The sequence below is a fragment of the Podarcis tiliguerta genome (assembly GCF_965153285.1).
Source record: "Podarcis tiliguerta genome assembly, chromosome: 2".
Lineage (NCBI taxonomy): Eukaryota > Metazoa > Chordata > Lepidosauria > Squamata > Lacertidae > Podarcis > Podarcis tiliguerta.
Genome location: NC_139535.1, coordinates 106,491,601 through 106,509,359, shown reverse-complemented (window position 1 = coordinate 106,509,359; position 17,759 = coordinate 106,491,601). Strand labels below are relative to the sequence as shown.

The following is a 17,759-nucleotide window of genomic DNA, read 5'->3' as shown; positions in this document are numbered from 1 at the left end:
TTACTCAATTTCTTCTCTAGATTGAATATTGATTGGGTGGGGCATAGTATGTTACTCCTTCACAGTATATTACAGTATACTGTGACAGTATACCTTCACAGTATATTAACATGGTTGATGGATGGCGGCTAATGGATTGAAGTTGAATCCTGACAAGACAGAAGTACTGTTTTTGGGGGACAGGGGGCGGGCTGGTGTGGAGGATTCCCTGGTCCTGAATAGGGTAACTGTGCCCCTGAAGGACCAGGTGCGCAGCCTGGGAGTCATTTTGGACTCACAGCTGTCCATGGAGGCGCAGGTCAAGTCTGTATCCAGGGCAGCTGTCTACCAACTCCACCTGGTACGCAGGCTGAGACCCTACCTGCCCGCGGACTGTCTCGCCAGAGTGGTGCATGCTCTGGTTATCTCCCGCTTGGACTACTGCTCTACGTGGGGCTACCTTTGAAGGTGACTCGGAAACTACAACTAATCCAGAATGCGGCAGCTAGACTGGTGACTGGGGGCGGCCACCGAGACCACATAACACCGGTCTTGAAAGACCTACATTGGCTCCCAGTACGTTTCCGAGCACAATTCAAAGTGCTGGTGTTGACCTTTAAAGCCCTAAACGGCCTCGGCCCAGTATACCTGAAGGAGCATCTCCACCCCCATCGTTCTGCCCGGACACTGAGGTCCAGCTCCGAGGGCCTTCTGGCGGTTCCCTCATTGTGAGAAGCAAAGCTACAGGGAACCAGGCAGAGGGCCGTCTCGGTAGTGGCGCCCGCCCTGTGGAACGCCCTCCCAGCAGATGTCAAAGCAATAAATAACTACCTGACATTTAGAAGACATCTTAAGGCAGCCCTGTTCAGGGAAGTTTTTAATCTGTGATATTTTACTGTATTTTTTGTTTCTATGGAAGCCGCCCAGAGTGGCTGGGGAAACCCAGCCAGATGGGCGGGGTACAAATAAATTATTATTATTATTATTATTATTATTATTATAACAACATGTTATCTTCTTTTTTAGCGGCCTCCGCCATCAGCTGAAACTAAGACTTTGACACCAAAGTTTGACTTGCTAGCCTCGAATTTCCCTCCATTGCCTGGCAGCATGATAAAAACACAAGGGGACCCAGTCTTAGAGAGTAGGATGTCGGACGTTGTCAAAGGAATAAGCAAAGAAAAGGTACCTAATCTCAGTGCTTGACCTAATCTCAGAGCAAGAAGGGGAGGTTAGAGTAAGTCTTGCCCTAATCAAGGGCACAGATTGTTAGAAGAGAGCAGGAAGTGGCTGCTTCCCACCAGCCCGGCCCCAAATCCTGTGACAGATAATAAAACAAATGCACCCCTGTCTTGGAATGCTTGCTACACAGTGCATAACCTTGTCTTGCTCCAAGGGGTCCATACAGGAGCACTACGTCTAGTGGGGCTGAATGTCTGGGTGAGAAATCTGAGCCAGGCTTATTTCCACCACCCTTGTAAATAAGCCTATACAGGTTAGTAGCCTGCAAATGTTTAGTTGCTTGCTGAGGGGCTCACAAAAGAGGGAAGGAGAGTGAAGGTCAGGAGGCCAGTGCCCTGGAAGGTGTCATCAGTGATGCTTGCCCTGGGCCCGCCTTTATTTTTTATACTGAATCAGTGCTAGGTACCTGAGTATAGTCACCATTTAAATTTCCCACCGTGCCCCTATATAGCATCGCTTTGGAGCCTGCTATCAGCTAAGCCTGCCACAGGGCCCAGTGACAAGAGTTGGAGACCCATTAGATACAAGTTTGCCGAAGGCCCCATCAGACCTGTAACTAGTCATGTGATGAGATCTGTCCCGTCCCCCATAGCAGCTTGCTCTAGGTTTGCACTGAGTATGGAAATGGCTTGCCTCCTCTGAGGGCATATCTAGTTTTCTATTCTGTGAGCATAGGAGGGACTGAGAGCTCCATCCCTCCTCTGCCAATTCCCTCACTCACCTGCATTCAGTTTGTGGCCACTGTGGCTACCAGGCTAGTGCTTTAAATACAAGACTTGAGTTCGCCCCTGGTATGGCTGCTGGTGTGTGTAGTGCTGGAGTAGACAGGTGCAGCTGCTTTTACAAACTTGTAAAGGATCCATTTTAATGTATGTACTCTGTGGGTTTGATTGAATGACATTCCTGTTTTAAAATGTTTGTGTGCCCCTTGTTTGTGGCTATGACTCATGTGAGTTCTTATCTTAGTCTGTATTGTTGAAAACATCGTTTCTTTTGCTTCCTTTAGGAAAACAAAGAGTTGCCAGTCGATTGTATAACATCTACTCAGGAAGAGCAGGCCCAGAGTACTGTTCAGCCTGTCATGAGTGCCAGTTCTCCCTGTGAGATTGATGTTCCTGGATTAAGGTAAGGAGACAAGTGTTAGTTTTAAGTTGCACCTGGAACTATGTAGCTGCATTGAAAGGGAAGGGCAAATATATTTATGTTTGTTTTAGTACTAGAGGCATTTTCTGCCAGCAGGCTGTTCAAAGTGACATGCAATCAATAAAAAGAAAACCAAGGGGCGGGGGGGAGCAAATTACAGGGCAGCTAGTTTAACAAAAGACAACAGCAAATATCAATAATAGTATGGGTGAAAGTTGCAGCTATACTCAGAATGCCCTGCCCTTTTTCCTTTAATTGATGAATGCTTTGTGTACGCTTCATGTTTGTAAGAAGTAGTTCATGGTTCTGCCTATCTCCTCAGATGTCTGGTAACAGATGATTCTGTTTTAAAAGGTACTGTGCAGTAATCTGGGTCCCCATATCTGGTTATACTGAATATCCTTAAAATAAGTAAACAGTTCTTAAGAGCTCACTTGTGAGTCTTAAGAGCAAGCAGATTAAATGGAGGAATATGGTTCCACTTGGAGCCAGTTCAAACAATTCTAAGCCAAACAATGACTTGGTGCTGATGAGCCTCTGCAGTGAAGATTGAGACCATAGCACATTTCCGGTTTTGCTCTGTTAGCCAAGGAGAATCTGTGGTTTGCTTAGTGTTAAGTCTGAATCTGGGCTCATAGTTTGTTTCCCCTAGAAAAGCCACAAGTGGTAAACCCAAGAAACAAGCCTTTGCCTACAGCTTGGGGTTTGAAGTGAGACAAATCACGAGCCTGAGTTTAGACCTAATACTAAACCAAACCATAGCTTAGTCCTGGGTAGCACTGCCAGACCAGGGGAGGAGAGCAGTGGCTACACCCACATATTTGCTTGTTTTGTGCCAAGCCATTTATTTGGCTTTACATTCCATGCAAACTGGGCTATTGTATTTTAATGTTTATCAGACAAATGAATATAAAAACAATGAAAAAAATGTGTTGCTCATACGACTAGTGCATAACAACACAAAAGGAGATGGACCTATGATGTTATGATTAATTGTGTGGGAGTGGACTGGCATTGTGTGTGATGATGCGTTCAACATGCACACAGGGAAGGGAGCATATGGAATCTGTGCCCCCTGCCTTTAAATATGTTCCCATACCTGGAAAATGATTGCTTTGGGTGCAAGAAATTATTTTCAAGAAGCCCATCTAGTTCCTGTGCAAGGTGTAATATCAAACTCTCATTGGATTTACCAGTGCCACTCAACCAGATAAGCTGGAAGAGGTCCAAGCGCAGAAAGAGGTTGCAAGCCAGACTTCGCCACCTTCACCTGTGTGCCCCCTCAGTACTGTAAAATCACCTAGGACAAACGCCACTTCATCTACAACCAGTACGAACACGATGCCTACTGTGACAGTACAGGTAAGGGTGTCTGCTTTCAGTGGGTTTTCAATGGCTTTAATAAACACCTCCAAGCCTTGGGGAATGTGGGAACTTCACCCCAGTATTTGCAGTGAAGGTTTGTGTTTGGATAGAGGGGGCTGTTGAAAAAAATAAATAAATAAACTTTTGCATTGACTGAAGAGAAACTACAGTGGTACCTTGGGTTACATACGCTTCAGGTTACAGACTCCGCTAACCCAGAAATATTACCTCAGGTTAAGAACTTTGCTTCAGGATGAGAACAGAAATCAGGCTCTGGCAACGCGGCGGCAGCAGGAGGCCCCATTAGCTAAAGTGGTGCTTCAGGTTAAGCACAGGTTCAGGTTAAGAACGGGCCTCCAGAATGAATTAAGTACTTAACCCGAGGTACCACTGTACTTGGTTTTTATTTTAAAATGCTATCCAGCATGCTGTCCTTTTGTATTCTGGCACACTAAAACCTTTCTCTTTGACACCCAAAGCAACCCCGGAAGCTCAGCTATGCTGAAGTCTGCCAGAAACCCCCAAAAGAGATGGCTCCAGTTCCTGTTCAGCCGCTTAGGGAGCTGCGTACCAATGTAACCTCTCCTGCCAAAACAGAAGAAAATGGCACCCATGAAAGAGCTGGAGAGAAGGCGTGCGAAAAACCTGAAGGACGGGTTAAGGACTTTGCGGTCTTCAGGGGCAACGGGCCTCCCAAGGGAGCCGCAGGAAAAATCAGGGAACAGAGGCGCCAATGTGGACGTAGGTCTTCTCCTCAGGGAGCGCCTCGGCGTGTTGGCAAGGAACAGTACGTGCCACCACGATCACCAAAGGAAAATTGATCAAACTTTTTATTTAATCATAACTATGGACTAATGAGCAGTAGAGGAGAAACTGGCCAGCCGTGAGAAATTCAAATGTGGGGAAAGCGGACACTGAATTCAAGAGCACAGAGTTTGCGGTGTGAGAGTGCTTGAAGAGGTCCCAATATTCATCTCAAAGTGATATATAAAATGCTGGAGGAATTGAATCAATATAAATATGATAAAAGATTATAATTTTTGTAACTTTTTTTTTTGTTTTAATTTGCAGCGGGTTTCCTGCCTGAAGGTAGAGTCTTGGGTTATGAATTAGCTTGTTGAAAATGAGGAACAAATACATACACACGATAGCATGTTCCTCACCTGGAGAAAGAAGAAGCAAAATATTTTTTTCCCTTTTTTTCTTTTTTGAAAAAAGCATTTCTGTAAAAGTTATAAATTACTTTTTAAATCTATTTAATGTCCGGCTTGTAGGATGATGTGTATGCCGTTAATGGCCTTGCATTACAAATCAGCCCCAAAACTGACATGCTTGGTCAGTATGAATGAGTGTAGCCACATACTTGTTATGTCATGATTTAGTCACTGCTGATAACTGAATGTACTACTGTAGTATTTTGTGTTTTGGAAATGTAGTATTTGAACTTACTAATTTTGGTCAGCTTTTAAAACTCTTATTTTACTTTGGATTATACAAACAGCAAGATTAGTAAATGAATAGTGGGCAAGGTTTTAATTTGTACTTGCTTTCCCCCTAATTAGGGATTGCATTATTTTTATTTCCCCCCACTGCTTTAGTATTTTTCTCTAAATCTTTATTACAGAATTATGCACATCTAGCTGGAATAGTCGTTCCAGTACTGATGCAGGACTAATACAGAAAAAGTGCACAGCAGTCCTTTTCTTGGTATCACATTAAATGACCTTGGATTTTCATCTCTTCAGTATGCTTAAATGTGTAGAAGTGAGGCAAGTCAGTTTGAAGTTTGGCCTTGCTATGATACATGGATTGGCCTCTAGAGTGACTTGCATTGATAGATACTGTATATTGAAAAAGCTCTTTCTACCGAAAAAAGCACTTCATACTATACTGGAAATCAGGTTTTGTGTAGAGGGCAGACTTTTAAAACAGCAAGTTTGGTAACTAGGTTTCCTCGGTTTTTTAGAGGTGATAGCCATGGAAACTTCCAAGTTATTCTGGAGAACATTGGAGAGGATTTTTACATAGCTTTATGTTAATTAGATTAACAACATTGTGTAACGAGCAGTCTGGGTTATAAGCTGGTAACTGTAGTAAGTCATAAAAGGAATAGGAAAGCTACAACAAGTTAAATCTGCCAAAATCTGCATGCTAGGGTTCAAGGTTCTGTATTAAAGTGTTAGGGGAAAGTAGCTTGCAACAACAAAGTGTACCTTTCTTTAGTTAATAGCAAGTATAACAAATCTAAAGTTGTTAGTTGTGAACACTGGAAAATGCAGTTGCGAGATACTACCACATCCTAGTTTATATATGCTAGTGATAACTTTAAAATGTCAGTGGCAGATAAATAATTTAACTGTGAAAATGTTCATCTTCTGATTTTCTTAGCCAGATAACCCTTGGCAATTTTTACTCAGTAGGCATTCTCTATCAATGGCTTTGAGAACACTCATATCTATTTTTATAAGTATATAAATATATATATAAAGTTAGATTTGTCATTTCTCTAACTTATTATTCAGCTTGGCAATCACTTTTTTATTTGATTGAAAAGTGTATATGTACTTACATAGTTGATATTCTTTTTTTCTATGCATGTTATTAATCATTACTCATTTTAAAGTACATGTGCTGGGTTTGGCAGTCTTTAAATTTACACAAATCATTGATCACATCTGTTAACACGGAAACCCATTTTGGTTTACTCATAATGCTATTTTTGTATGGACATAACCCACAAAAGGTGAAAAAAATATTTAAAAGTGTTAAGAACGCTGCAAAATGTATGGAAGAGTACTTCAAAAATTCTTTTTTAAGATCATAAATCTAATTACTGCACTTGGATTGGAAAAAAAGGTTGAACTGCGACAGTTATCCTTAGGGTAGACACGTATTGTGACATTACAAACTAAAGATGTATTTGAATTTATAAGAGCCGACAGGAGTTCTGGAAATATATATATGGTTGTCTGTCATTCAGAGAGAATGTAGTTGTTTGGAAAGGGGCTAGTCAAAACAAATTACCTGGCAATGTGAGTGTGTGAAACCTAACCCTGCGTTATGTATCCACGTATGGGTAAAATCTTTGTTCAAAAAGCAGATCAACTTGAAAGTGTAGCTCTTTTGCTTTTTTGGATGTTAAAAAAATAGAGCTCACAATTGCTTTCTTGTGAGTTAAAAATGTTGACCTATGGAAGGGATGTGTTATACACCCTGAGTGTGTGTGTGTGTGTGTGTGTGTGTGTGTGTGTTTGTGTGGGTTATGGCTCTTGTGCAATGTATGTGTTAAGTGTGTAAAAACAGCTTTTTCCAGTGTAAAGTTGCTACTCTTGAGGGCTCAATATTTGGTAACTATCAACTCAATTCACATAGCCTTCCCCCCCCCCCCCCTCAAATCTACTATAAACTTTTAGGTTTAGAGGAAATAATGAAGTAAATGCAACTGTTAAAAAGAGAGTGAACAGTGTGTGCTGTTAACTTTTCTTGCAGTTATTGCATGATTGGAAACTTATCTGGGCTCACTATTGCTCTTGTTCATTCTCAGGCAGTGTCTTGAGTCTCCATCCATCAGTCTTCCCATATTACTTTGGAAACGAGAAATAACATCTTTAGAACTAGATTCACTGCTGGCAATTCTGCTGTTTTATTGTAAGAATGTTGAATGTGGCAGTGCTTGTTTTCTGCATAGTTTTGCATTAAAGTGTTAATGGACAAAGCATTCTTATAGTTACTGGGAAATTGAGGCAGTGAACAACAACTTGTGAACCCTTGTCCTTTGTCTATTAAAAAATACTGGATGAATGTAATATATACCGGCATAGCCTGTACTGGTAAAATAACCAAAACAAGCATTTTCATTGTAAATATTGAAACAGTGGAGATGAAGCTGATGTTTGCATTTCATCCATAAAACATCAGTGTCAAAGCTGTCTACCTAAATGCCATTACCTTTCACCTTAAAGGTCAGTAATGGACAGACATGCCTGTTGAGTCTTATCAGTTGAAATAATAATTCATTATAATGGCAAACAGCTTTCAGTTTCCTCAACTCTCATTTGTTGGTGATTTTATGAGTGTTCTGAGTTTTCCTCCTTTCATGTTTTTAGGATTGGTAAATAACTCTGGGTCCTATTATTGTACTTATGTTCTGGAAGGGAAAAAAGGGGGAGATACTCCGTTGGAATGGAACTTAATATTCCTGCTTTCTTTTCTTTTTTTGATTTAGCTTGGCAGAAAGTGTGATGCAGATTTAGCAGTAGGTTAAACTAAACCCATCTTACTGACCAGAAGAAAACTTAATAGATGAAACTGGGGCAGATCAGTAGCAATTAAGTGACTTAAGCAATGCTTTTATTGTAGTAAAATAGCTATGGCCTTACTATTTCATCAATATCGGCTAAATGTCTGAATATGTTCACTCTTTTTACTGTTACCCAAGTGAATATTCACATTAGAGAGAAAAAATACCTGCTACATGTGTACAGATTTCGAATTTGTAAAATGCAGCATTATATACAGACAAAATGCAACAGAAATGCACTTCGGGTTGGGGGGAGCTTAAACTTTTGTAAATTGTGATTACAACAAATATGCAATAGGTTTTTTTCTTTAACTTTTGATATTTCCTTCTGAAACATAAGATTGTTACCATTAATCTTTAATGGCCTATCATGCTCTTATGTGTGTGTATGTGTGTGTGTTTGAGAGAGAGCAGATATTCTTTGTGTGGGTTTCCTTCAGGATGGTACATTTCATTTAAAAAAATATTCTTTGGATGAAAGTTAGCGGGGTCTCCAGCCCTGGACTCTGGAAGACATCTGATGAGTGTATTAATGTAGGTTTCAGAGGATATTAAATGGAAACTAATCGGTCTTCAAAGTAACCTGTAACAGCTTCAAGAATTTTATATTTAATAGCTGGAGGGTGTGTGTTTTTTACAGAAGATTGTCATGGATAAAATCCCCCCCTCAAATATATTTCTGATGTAACTGGCTAGTGCACAAATGGTTTCAGTTCTTCAGTCAAAACCACTCAGCTATGTCTCTCCTGGAAAAGTTTGGTTTCTGATATTTATATTCTCACTTTTCTGTGAGACTTCTGTTTAAAAAAAAGAAGTAGTAATTATCTGGATTCTCTACTTTGTCAGTTTGGTTTATTCCTGTTGTCAAAGCTGTCTAAAACAAAAATGTGTAAAGTAGGTTCATGCTTAATTGTTAAAATTATACATGTATTTGTATTTGTTTTTGACATTGCCAAGGTGCTATGGGAAACTGAAATAACCGTTAGAAGGAAATAATAAAATCCACCTTAAAAAGACACACATCCTTTGTCCAGATGCTAAATGACTTGGTATGCCGAATATGTGGCAGTGGAAGACCTATTACTCAAAACCACTAACCGATCAAAACGGAAGGATGGGCAGGAACTATATGCCTGAAGCTATTTGTTGAGACACTCCTAAATAGGTGGATCTTAAATGCCGTTAAATGTGGGGCGTGGGTGGCGCTGTGGGTAAAAGCCTCAGTGCCTAGGGCTTGCCGATCGAAAGGTCGGTGGTTCGAAGCCTGCCAACCTAGCAGTTCGAAAGCACTCCCGGGTGCAAGTAGATAAATAGGGACCGCTTACTAGCGGGAAGGTAAACGGCGTTTCCGTGTCTCCGGACAGCGCTGGCCCCCGGCCTCTTGAGTGAGATGGGTGCACAACCCTAGAGTCTGTCAAGACTGGCCCGTACGGGCAGGGGTACCTTTACCTTTACAGTGGTGCCTCGCAAGACGAAAATAATCCGTTCCGCGAGTCTCTTCGTCTTGCGGTTTTTTCGTCTTGCGAAGCAAGCCCATTAGCGGATTAGCGCTATTAGCAGTTTAAGGGCTATTAAAGGTTTAAGGGATTAGCGGATTAGCTGCTAAAAGGCTATTGGCAGTTTAGCGCTTTAGAAAAAGGGGTTGGGGAGCAGAAAAAAACCTCAAAAATCACAAGACATTTTCGTCTTGCGAAGCAAGCCCATAGAGAAATTCGTCCTGCGAAGCACCTCTGAAAACGGAAAACCCTTTCGTCTTGCGGGTTTTCCATCTTGCAAGGCATTCGTCTTGCGGGGCACCACTGTACTTAAATGCCGTTATGGCCGACAGGCTACTTTGGATGTTGGTTCTTACCCATACGGCTAATTAACTACATCGGGAGTATAGTTGTAGATTGGGAAGGCTAACCTGTGGCACTCCAGATGGTGTTGCCCCCAGGCAGCATGGGCAGTGGTTGGGGATTTGTAGTCCAAGAACATATGGAGAACCACAAATCGCGCGCCCCCCCCCCCGGCTATAGAGGACGTATAAGACAACAGCATTCATTCTTTTAAATTTCACCCTGAAACATAAAGCAAATACTTCAGTTGGCCAGTCTGACCCAGTACAATGGAAACTATGACTTCTGTCCTCACCAACGTTATTTCACTTTGCCTTTTATCCTGTGTTGTTTTTTTACAATAGAACTACATGTAGTTGGAGCCTCACCAGCTATACTCAAAATCATTCAGTTTGAAAGGGAGGGCTGTTGCAAGGGAGTGAGGGAACAGTAGGGTGGTTTTTCTGTCTTCCCCAGGAGGGGCAAAAACAACTTGGTGATGGCATGACTTTCCGCACAAAGATTGTAAGAAGAGTCGAGTCACTTCATTCCTCCCTGCTTTGAATTGTGGCGTTTGTAAAATTATGGGAAGTTGGGGGGGAAACCACAGACCTACATCCTATGACAGCCTAAGTGAATATTCCCCACAACTACATGAGATGCTTGTCTCATTTACACTTTTGCTAGTCGTTGCCTGATGATTTATGGCAAAGCAAACTCCATTATTTGACAACATTCTTTGTGTAACCTCCATTGAAAGGTTGTGAATGTACTGGCACAGCAGTGATAAACCCCCTATTTATTTTGTGTGTTGTATAAAGCAGCATATATGGGTTTTTTCCAGTCTTCACATGCAGAAGGGGATCAGTTTGCCAGTTTTATTGATTTGCTATAAGAAATACACATACCTGAACAAATAGTGTATAAAAATTATTCTACAATTTAGGTAACATAAGTTGCAAAACTTGGTTATTTGTATTAAAATATTTCCTCAAGTATTTCCATATTTGTTTCCATCATGTACCTTGTCACAAAGTGTGAAAAGTCTGGGGGAAGCCTCAATTCCTGACTACATTTTATAGATGAGGATTCATTACCACACAAAATAGCATTGATTTCAGCCTTACTATGAAAACCGGAATGGGGAACCTTCATACGGAACTTGTTTTACGACTCGTCACTTATGTTGGCTGATGGGAACTGGAATAGACACACCTGGAGGACCACAGATTTCCTGTCCTGGAGTAAGCAAAGGAATCTCAAGAGCAAAGGAATCTAGTTAGCGGTCTGAGATTTAAATGCAGCTTGTGATTTTGACAATATATTGATACGCACGTCGCATATCAATCCTGTCTATTAAAGTGGAATAAAAGATACTTTCTACTCAATCCTGGAGTCCACAAGCACTACTGTGCACTTAAACACCCCAGTTGCTGCTTGCCAAGGCCCCCTGCCCCACCCCAAAGCAGCTTGCTTTAAACACAAAAAGGTGGTTACAGAGGCATTGATATTTTGACATTTTGGAGATGAGTGATGAGCATTTGCCAGGTTTTTCATGTCCGTGACACGTCATAAATTTTCCAAAATGTGTTGGCCATAAAAGGTTGAGAACAACTTGCTAATCCCTCCCACATTGCTTACTCAATTCCTGATAATTCATTCCTGTTCTTGAGCATTGTGTTTCTGTGGTAGGCATTGGCATTACAGTATTGCCAGAAGCGAACTTGACTTCCAGTCAGGTTTCCTGTATGCATGTCACCATTGAGCATGCTGGCTAGAAGGCTGGATCCTGAAGCTGTGGGATGGCCACAGAGTATGAGAGTGCCTGTGGACATGACCAAGCCAGTGTAGACATTGCTGCAGCAGAAGTGTGAACGTTCTGGGAATGTGGGCTTGGGAGAGCACATCTTTTTTCCCGACTGTCCTGCCATGTGATGCGCCAAATCTTGATTTTGCACATATGGAAGATGTTGAGGCACCATTTCAGAGAGATCAACTAGCCCCTGACTCACTTACATAAAGCAGCATGCTCAACATGCAAGGCAGACCCTTCATCTTAACATTGGTCATTAGCAATCCCGGGTCTAAAACAAACTTGAGCTATGCATGTGGGGTGACCCACTTCAGTGCGTCTTGAGCCCAGACCATCCAAGTGTCCCTATTTTCCAGGGACAGTTCTGGATTTACAGAAGCCTTCCCGGTTTCTGATTTAATCCTGGAATGTCCCGCTTTTCCTCATGACACCCCTATTTTCATCAGAGAAATATTGGAGGGTATGGAGTCAAGTCAAGGAGATAACTAGACAATCTTTCAAAGACATCTGAAGGCAGCCCTGTATAGTGAAGTCTTCTCATGTTTAGTGTTTTATGTTTTTATATAGAGTGGTACCTCGGTTTAAGAACAGTCCTTTTTACGAACAATTTGGTTTACAAACTCCGCAAAAATGGAAGTAGTGTCCTGGTTTGAGAACTTTACCTCAGTCTAAGAATGGAATCCGAGGGTGACGGCGGCAGGAGGCCACATTAGGGAAAGCGTGCCTCAGATCAAGAACAGTTTCGGTTTAAGAACAGACTTCCGGAATGGATTAAGTTCGTAAACCAAGGTACCACTGTACGTCGGAAGCTGCCCAGAGTGGCTAGAGCAACCCAGTCTGATGTTCAGGGTATTATTAGTGTTAGCGGTTTTTTTCAGGGGTTACTCAAGGGTACACAATACTGGCACCTATTTTTTGTTGCTGTTAAAAAGTTTGGCTCTTACTGTAACAACTTCATGGTGATTACCAGCACCTATTTTTCTATAAAAAAAGCTCCCCCTCTTCCTAGTACTTTTTCTCAGGGGTTACTCAAAGGCATGCAGTACCAGAACCTATTTTTTGTTGTTGTTACAGTTGGAGCCAAACTTTTTAACAACTTTTTTTTTATAGAAAAATGCACTTCTTCTAATTGAATAGGATGTCCCTATTTTGATTGAATAAATGTTGGAGGCATGTTGTTGTTGTTTAGTCGTGTCCGACTCTTCGTGACCCCATGGACCAGAGCACGCCAGGCAGTCTTCCACTGCCTCCCGCAGTTTGGTCAAACTCATGCTGGTAGCTTCGAGAACACTGTCCAACCATCTTGTCCTTTGTCGTCCCCTTCTCCTTGTGCCCCCCATCTTTCCCAACATCAGGGTCTTTTCCAGGGAGTCTTCTCTTCTCATGAGGTGGCCAAAGTATTGGAGCCTCAGCTTGAGGATCTGTCCTTCCAGTGAGCACTCAGGGCTGATTTCCTTCAGAATGGAGACGTTTGATCTTCTTCCAGTCCATGGGACCCTCAAGAGTCTCCTCCAGCACCATAATTCAAAAGTATGTTGGAGGCATAGGAGCCATCTTCTAGGGGCTCTGGGGGCTTTGACGCCCCCATAAAATATATGAAGGGGTCCCACTGACCACCCCCCCAAAAAAAGTTGATGGCGTTCCCATTCAAACTTTGCACTGCGTCACGTGGACGACGATACCCCAATATTTTACATCAAGTTGTCCCCCTGGAAACCTCTGGAAATGCCTCACAAGCGCCATACCAATGGTAAGCGCTTTCTTAAGAAGGGAAGTATGGCCCGAGCGAACGCTATCGCGGTGCAGTGCGTTTGTCCGAGGCGGCCAGCGGAGGTCGCCCGCGGCCTAGCTAGCCGTGGAGCCTTCGCCGGCTAGGCCTAGCCCTGCCTGAGGCGGCGCTCGTTCGGTTCGCGCGGTGGTGGCGGCGCCGCTGCTGCTGCTGCTGCTGCCGGAGCCCGGGTTGGGCCTGCCCGCCTCCCGCCTTTCTCATGTGACCTAGCCGGGGCTCAGCTCGGCTGCGGGGAGGAGGACGAGGCGGCGGCGCTCGGAGGCGAAGCGGGCGGAGGAGGAGGAGGATCACGGCCATGGCGGCGGGCACCGTTGCTTGGCGCGGCGGGATCCGGAGCCCTCAGCGCTGAGGAGAGGAAGGAGGAGGAGCCGCAGCTGCTGCTGCCGCCGCCGCCGCCGGAGTCGGCCACTTTTCCCTCCCCATCATGGCTGAGCCGCCAGGCGGTAACGGCGCCGTGTCTCCGCCGGCCAGCTTGCCCCGGGAGGTCCGCGAGCAGCTCGCCGAGCTGGAGCTGGAGCTCTCGGAAGGTGAGCCTCTTCTTTCCAGGGCGGGAACGGAGAGAGGGCGAAAGGGGATCGGAGCCCTTCTCCCCTTCCCTTCCCACTCCTGGCACCTTTCCATCGCTCGCCCCCTCTTTGGCTAAGCAGAGGGCATTTCCCCCCTTCGGTTTTGGGGGCAATGATGGTGGTGGTGGCGGAGGAGGAGGAGGAAGGAGAAGAGGCCCTTTTCTCTCCTTTTCCTAATCCTGCGCTCTTTGCAACCTCCCGTTTCCCCCTTCTCTAGATAATGGCGTTTTCTTCCTCGTTTAGGGTTAGCATGGAGCTGTTAGAAAGTGTGCAAACGAGCCTTTGGGTTTCTTAATTCTTCTTAAGTGTGTGCGCGCGTGTGCTTTGCATTTTCATTTTTTTTTATTGGTTTTCAACTACCATCCAATAATAATAGCCTCATTGTAGCAATAGCAATTTATAATACAATTATTATTATCAATAGTTCAAATATCGATTTTTCTCATTTAGATAAGGTGCCCCCCCACACGTGCTAGAATTGATGGCTTGGTTATTTGCTATATTTCTGCGTTCCAAAATGTTACTAGTTTCCATACATCATCATAATCCCTTATACAACAACTGCAATATTAATAACTTCTATTTGTGTTGACACATTAAATGATTTATAAAATTGCAAGTGAGGAACTCAAACTATATCCTTGTTCTTCCTATGTGTGGCAATTATTTTGTCTATGGTGTTTCTTCCTGTTGTGCTTTCCATTTTCTGCTCCTTTTCTTTATTTCTGTGTTGTGTGTGATTTCCATTTTCTGCTCCTTTACTTCTGCTCCTTTGCCTTCCCTTAGTCTGTATTAATTTTGCGAAGGTACACAAGAGATTTCCTCCTTCTTCATTCCCTTCCCTTCCCCCCCATCCGCACTCACATGCTGCCTGTGTGACTTCATTGTGAGTTGAAGCTTGCACCTTAGCACTTACATTGTTAAGTTCTCTTTCTTTGCAGTCCCTTTGCCACGTTAGGCAGTGGAAATGGGTAGGCCGCTACCTCATTGCCACCTTGCTCATACTGTAATCCGTTGGGGTGCAGAAGCGTCTCTGAATCTTCCCTGGCTTGTGGTAGATGCTGGTCTTGGTGACATCTGCAAATGCACAAAGCTAAACATTGTACAGTATTGCGCTGTGGGGGTCCCCTGTAGCCCGTTGCTCATCCTTATAGCATGTATGGGTTGTTGCTGCACTTTATGTACTTCTCCCTGGTTGTTTAAAATACTGCATGCATTGTGCAAATGATACCCACATTACGGGTAGGGTGGGCATCCCTTCTGACTCCTCAGCAGTGTGCCTGTCAGTGAGCATCACTGAAGTGTGGGGAGAGTGTGACTGAGCTGATGGGGCTTGGATTCCCCGTTTCTCGATAAGGTCCTCTCTGGATCCTTTATTGCAATATAAAACCCCCCACCCACCCTTCTGTTACACACTTATCTGTCATCTGGCCTTCTTCTGATTTGCTACTTTCCACCAAGCCTGACAGTTCAGTAGGTATGGAAAAAAAATCTGTGTTTGCTTAAAATACTTGTTTAAAAATATTTCCATGGCTCTGTCTTTGAAAAGGGGCTACAAGAGCTGTCTTGGAGTGGTAAATCTTCCCTTTTTCAAATGCCCTTGGGTAGCTTGCTCTATGTATGAGTGAGAGAGAGCTCTAAGCCTTTCATACAGTTCGAGGGAAGAGACTGACCTGATGCTTGCTCTCTCCCCCCCTTCCCCCTTGCCCTCTATATCATGTAAATGTACCAATTTTAATGTGTTCCTGTAGATGGTTTCCTCTTCTGTTTAATTCCCTGTCATCTTACAGGTTTTAATAGCTCCTTCAAGGAAAAAATCAACTCCTTTTTATGAGGTCTACATGTGGGTGAGGAGTCTCGGATAACAATGAGGGGTGGGGGGAGCATAATGTATTTTCCATGTGACCTGTGCAAGCTGTTTCATGCAGCTGTAATCAGCTAACAGAAAGTTCCTGTTTATGCTAAAAACAAAACCTTAAATTGTGTTTGAGCCATAAATGGCACATTTCCTCTTTTCTTTTCTGTGGTTGCATTTTTTTTTAGTCTCCATGTTGAGCTTTCTGCACACTGGCTGTTAAGCTATTGTCCTCAGTTTTCTTGAAAATGACGCCCATAGATGGTTTTTGCAGAACAGAAGACACTGTGTGTTGAAGTTGAGAGAAAAGGACTGACTCTGCATAGGGGGAGGAATAAGAGAGGTCATTTTTACAGGGTATACATTCTCTCTCTCTGGTGTAACATTAGGGATTATGTCTACAGGGAATTTTTAGGGGGGGGGCAATCAGTTGCCAGCCCCTTTTGTGTACCTCCTTTGCTTTTTTTATCATGAATGCATTGTGAGTTATTTCAGAAGAGAAATTATTTGCGAATTATCTTACTGGGGATAAGTTACTTGGGTTTTCAACCAAAGAGCTACATTGATTAGATCAAGGGCCTAGTAGAATTTTTGATTTTCAGCAGCAGACATAAGCAATGGTATCATAAAAAACTGCTTTTGTTTTGCTCCTTTGCATCTTTCTTTGTCATTCATAATATGACTGCTTAAGAAAACACAAAGTGCACTTGCAAACACTGAAAAAAATGAATGGTTGTTTGAAACTTGGCCACAGAAACTTAAGAGATGAACACTTGGAATGTCATCTAGTGTATGGTGAGAATATGGTCTAGATGCCCTCATACCATAACATCTCTACTTCACGGTATATACCTACCTAACTGGAGTAATGAGATTAGTCAGTTGCCTGTCTTGCACTACAGACTAGTCAATTGTCTGTTCTGGATGTGGTTACACTTCCTCTGAAGGAGCAGACCAGTAGTTTGGGAGTACTTGTAATCACTAGTACAACAGTAACATCTATTACTGGCTAATTAAGCTGCCTATACGCTTCTGGGCCAAATTTGATATTTTTATTTTTTAGTTTAAAGCCTTATATATCAGATACCGTAAGTATTTCCATGTGAATTACTCAGAAATTGAGCTCTATTCCTGTACAGTTAATTTGCTCTTTACATGTAGAATCACATTCTCCACATGCTGGATCACGATCAGTAAAACCATGGAAGAATATTCCACAGTCCTGTTCTGCTCTGCTTTGCTAAGCAAGCCTTTTTCTGATCTGTAAACACACTGTATTAGTAAGTTTTTCTGGCAGAAGTTCTATGAATAGACAACTCACAAGAAGTAGCATATGCATCTTTTAAAAGTGGTGTTGCTGTTCCTTTCATTGATCACTTTGGGGTTTTTTCTCATTAAGAAATTAGTAGGAAATTTGTGTTATGTTAAGTCTTAGTTTAGGACCCTGTTCATCAATGTACTTACCACAATGGTACCTTAATGGTACTAACCCCCTTGGAGGCTTCAGGCCTTTAAAGGTCACTCTTAGCTACTTTGATATGTCACTTTGTAGCACACAAAATTTCTGGAGGGGATTTTAGTCCAGTTTCTAGGGAAGTTCATAAAAAAAATGTAAGAGTATAGCTTGTTATTATGTCTGCTATTAAGTTTTGGTGAATGTTGATGATATGAAGTAATGACAGAGAATGTCCTCTTATGCCCTTTTGAGAAAATTGTAAATTGCTGAATTTACTGGCGCTTGTAACTGCTGGGAAGACATTTTTATATTTTCTGCAGTGTATGTCATTTTACCCTAGGCTTAAAAAAACCCCAACTATTTCTACACGGTTCAACCTATACTGTTCTGTGTTTTTAGGAAATCCTGCATTGTTTATGCAGCATCTGAATCTG

General features: G+C 42.7%; 2 protein-coding genes across 16 annotated transcripts in view; both read left to right on the top strand.

Annotated features, from left to right (window-relative positions):
• LARP4 (La ribonucleoprotein 4) overlaps positions 1–9,047 on the top strand; it is a 36,971-nt gene extending 27,924 nt beyond the window's left edge. For all 12 annotated transcript variants that reach the window (XM_083427479.1, XM_083427487.1, XM_083427481.1 and 9 more), the window contains 4 exons: positions 1,006–1,164; positions 2,228–2,346; positions 3,561–3,726; positions 4,209–9,047. In XM_083427479.1, coding sequence (XP_083283605.1) covers positions 1,006–1,164; positions 2,228–2,346; positions 3,561–3,726; positions 4,209–4,550 — 786 coding nt within the window. In that variant the 3' untranslated portion in view covers positions 4,551–9,047. The remainder of the gene's footprint in view (positions 1–1,005; positions 1,165–2,227; positions 2,347–3,560; positions 3,727–4,208) is intronic.
• A 4,483-nt stretch (positions 9,048–13,530) lies between these two features.
• Positions 13,531–17,759, top strand: part of DIP2B (disco interacting protein 2 homolog B) — a 190,829-nt gene continuing 186,600 nt past the window's right edge. Inside the window, exon 1 of one of the 4 annotated variants that reach the window (XM_083427265.1) lies at positions 13,531–13,975. In XM_083427265.1, coding sequence (XP_083283391.1) covers positions 13,873–13,975 — 103 coding nt within the window. In that variant the 5' untranslated portion in view covers positions 13,531–13,872. The remainder of the gene's footprint in view (positions 13,976–17,759) is intronic. The other 3 variants (XM_083427268.1, XM_083427269.1, XM_083427266.1) reach the window with 3 other exon arrangements.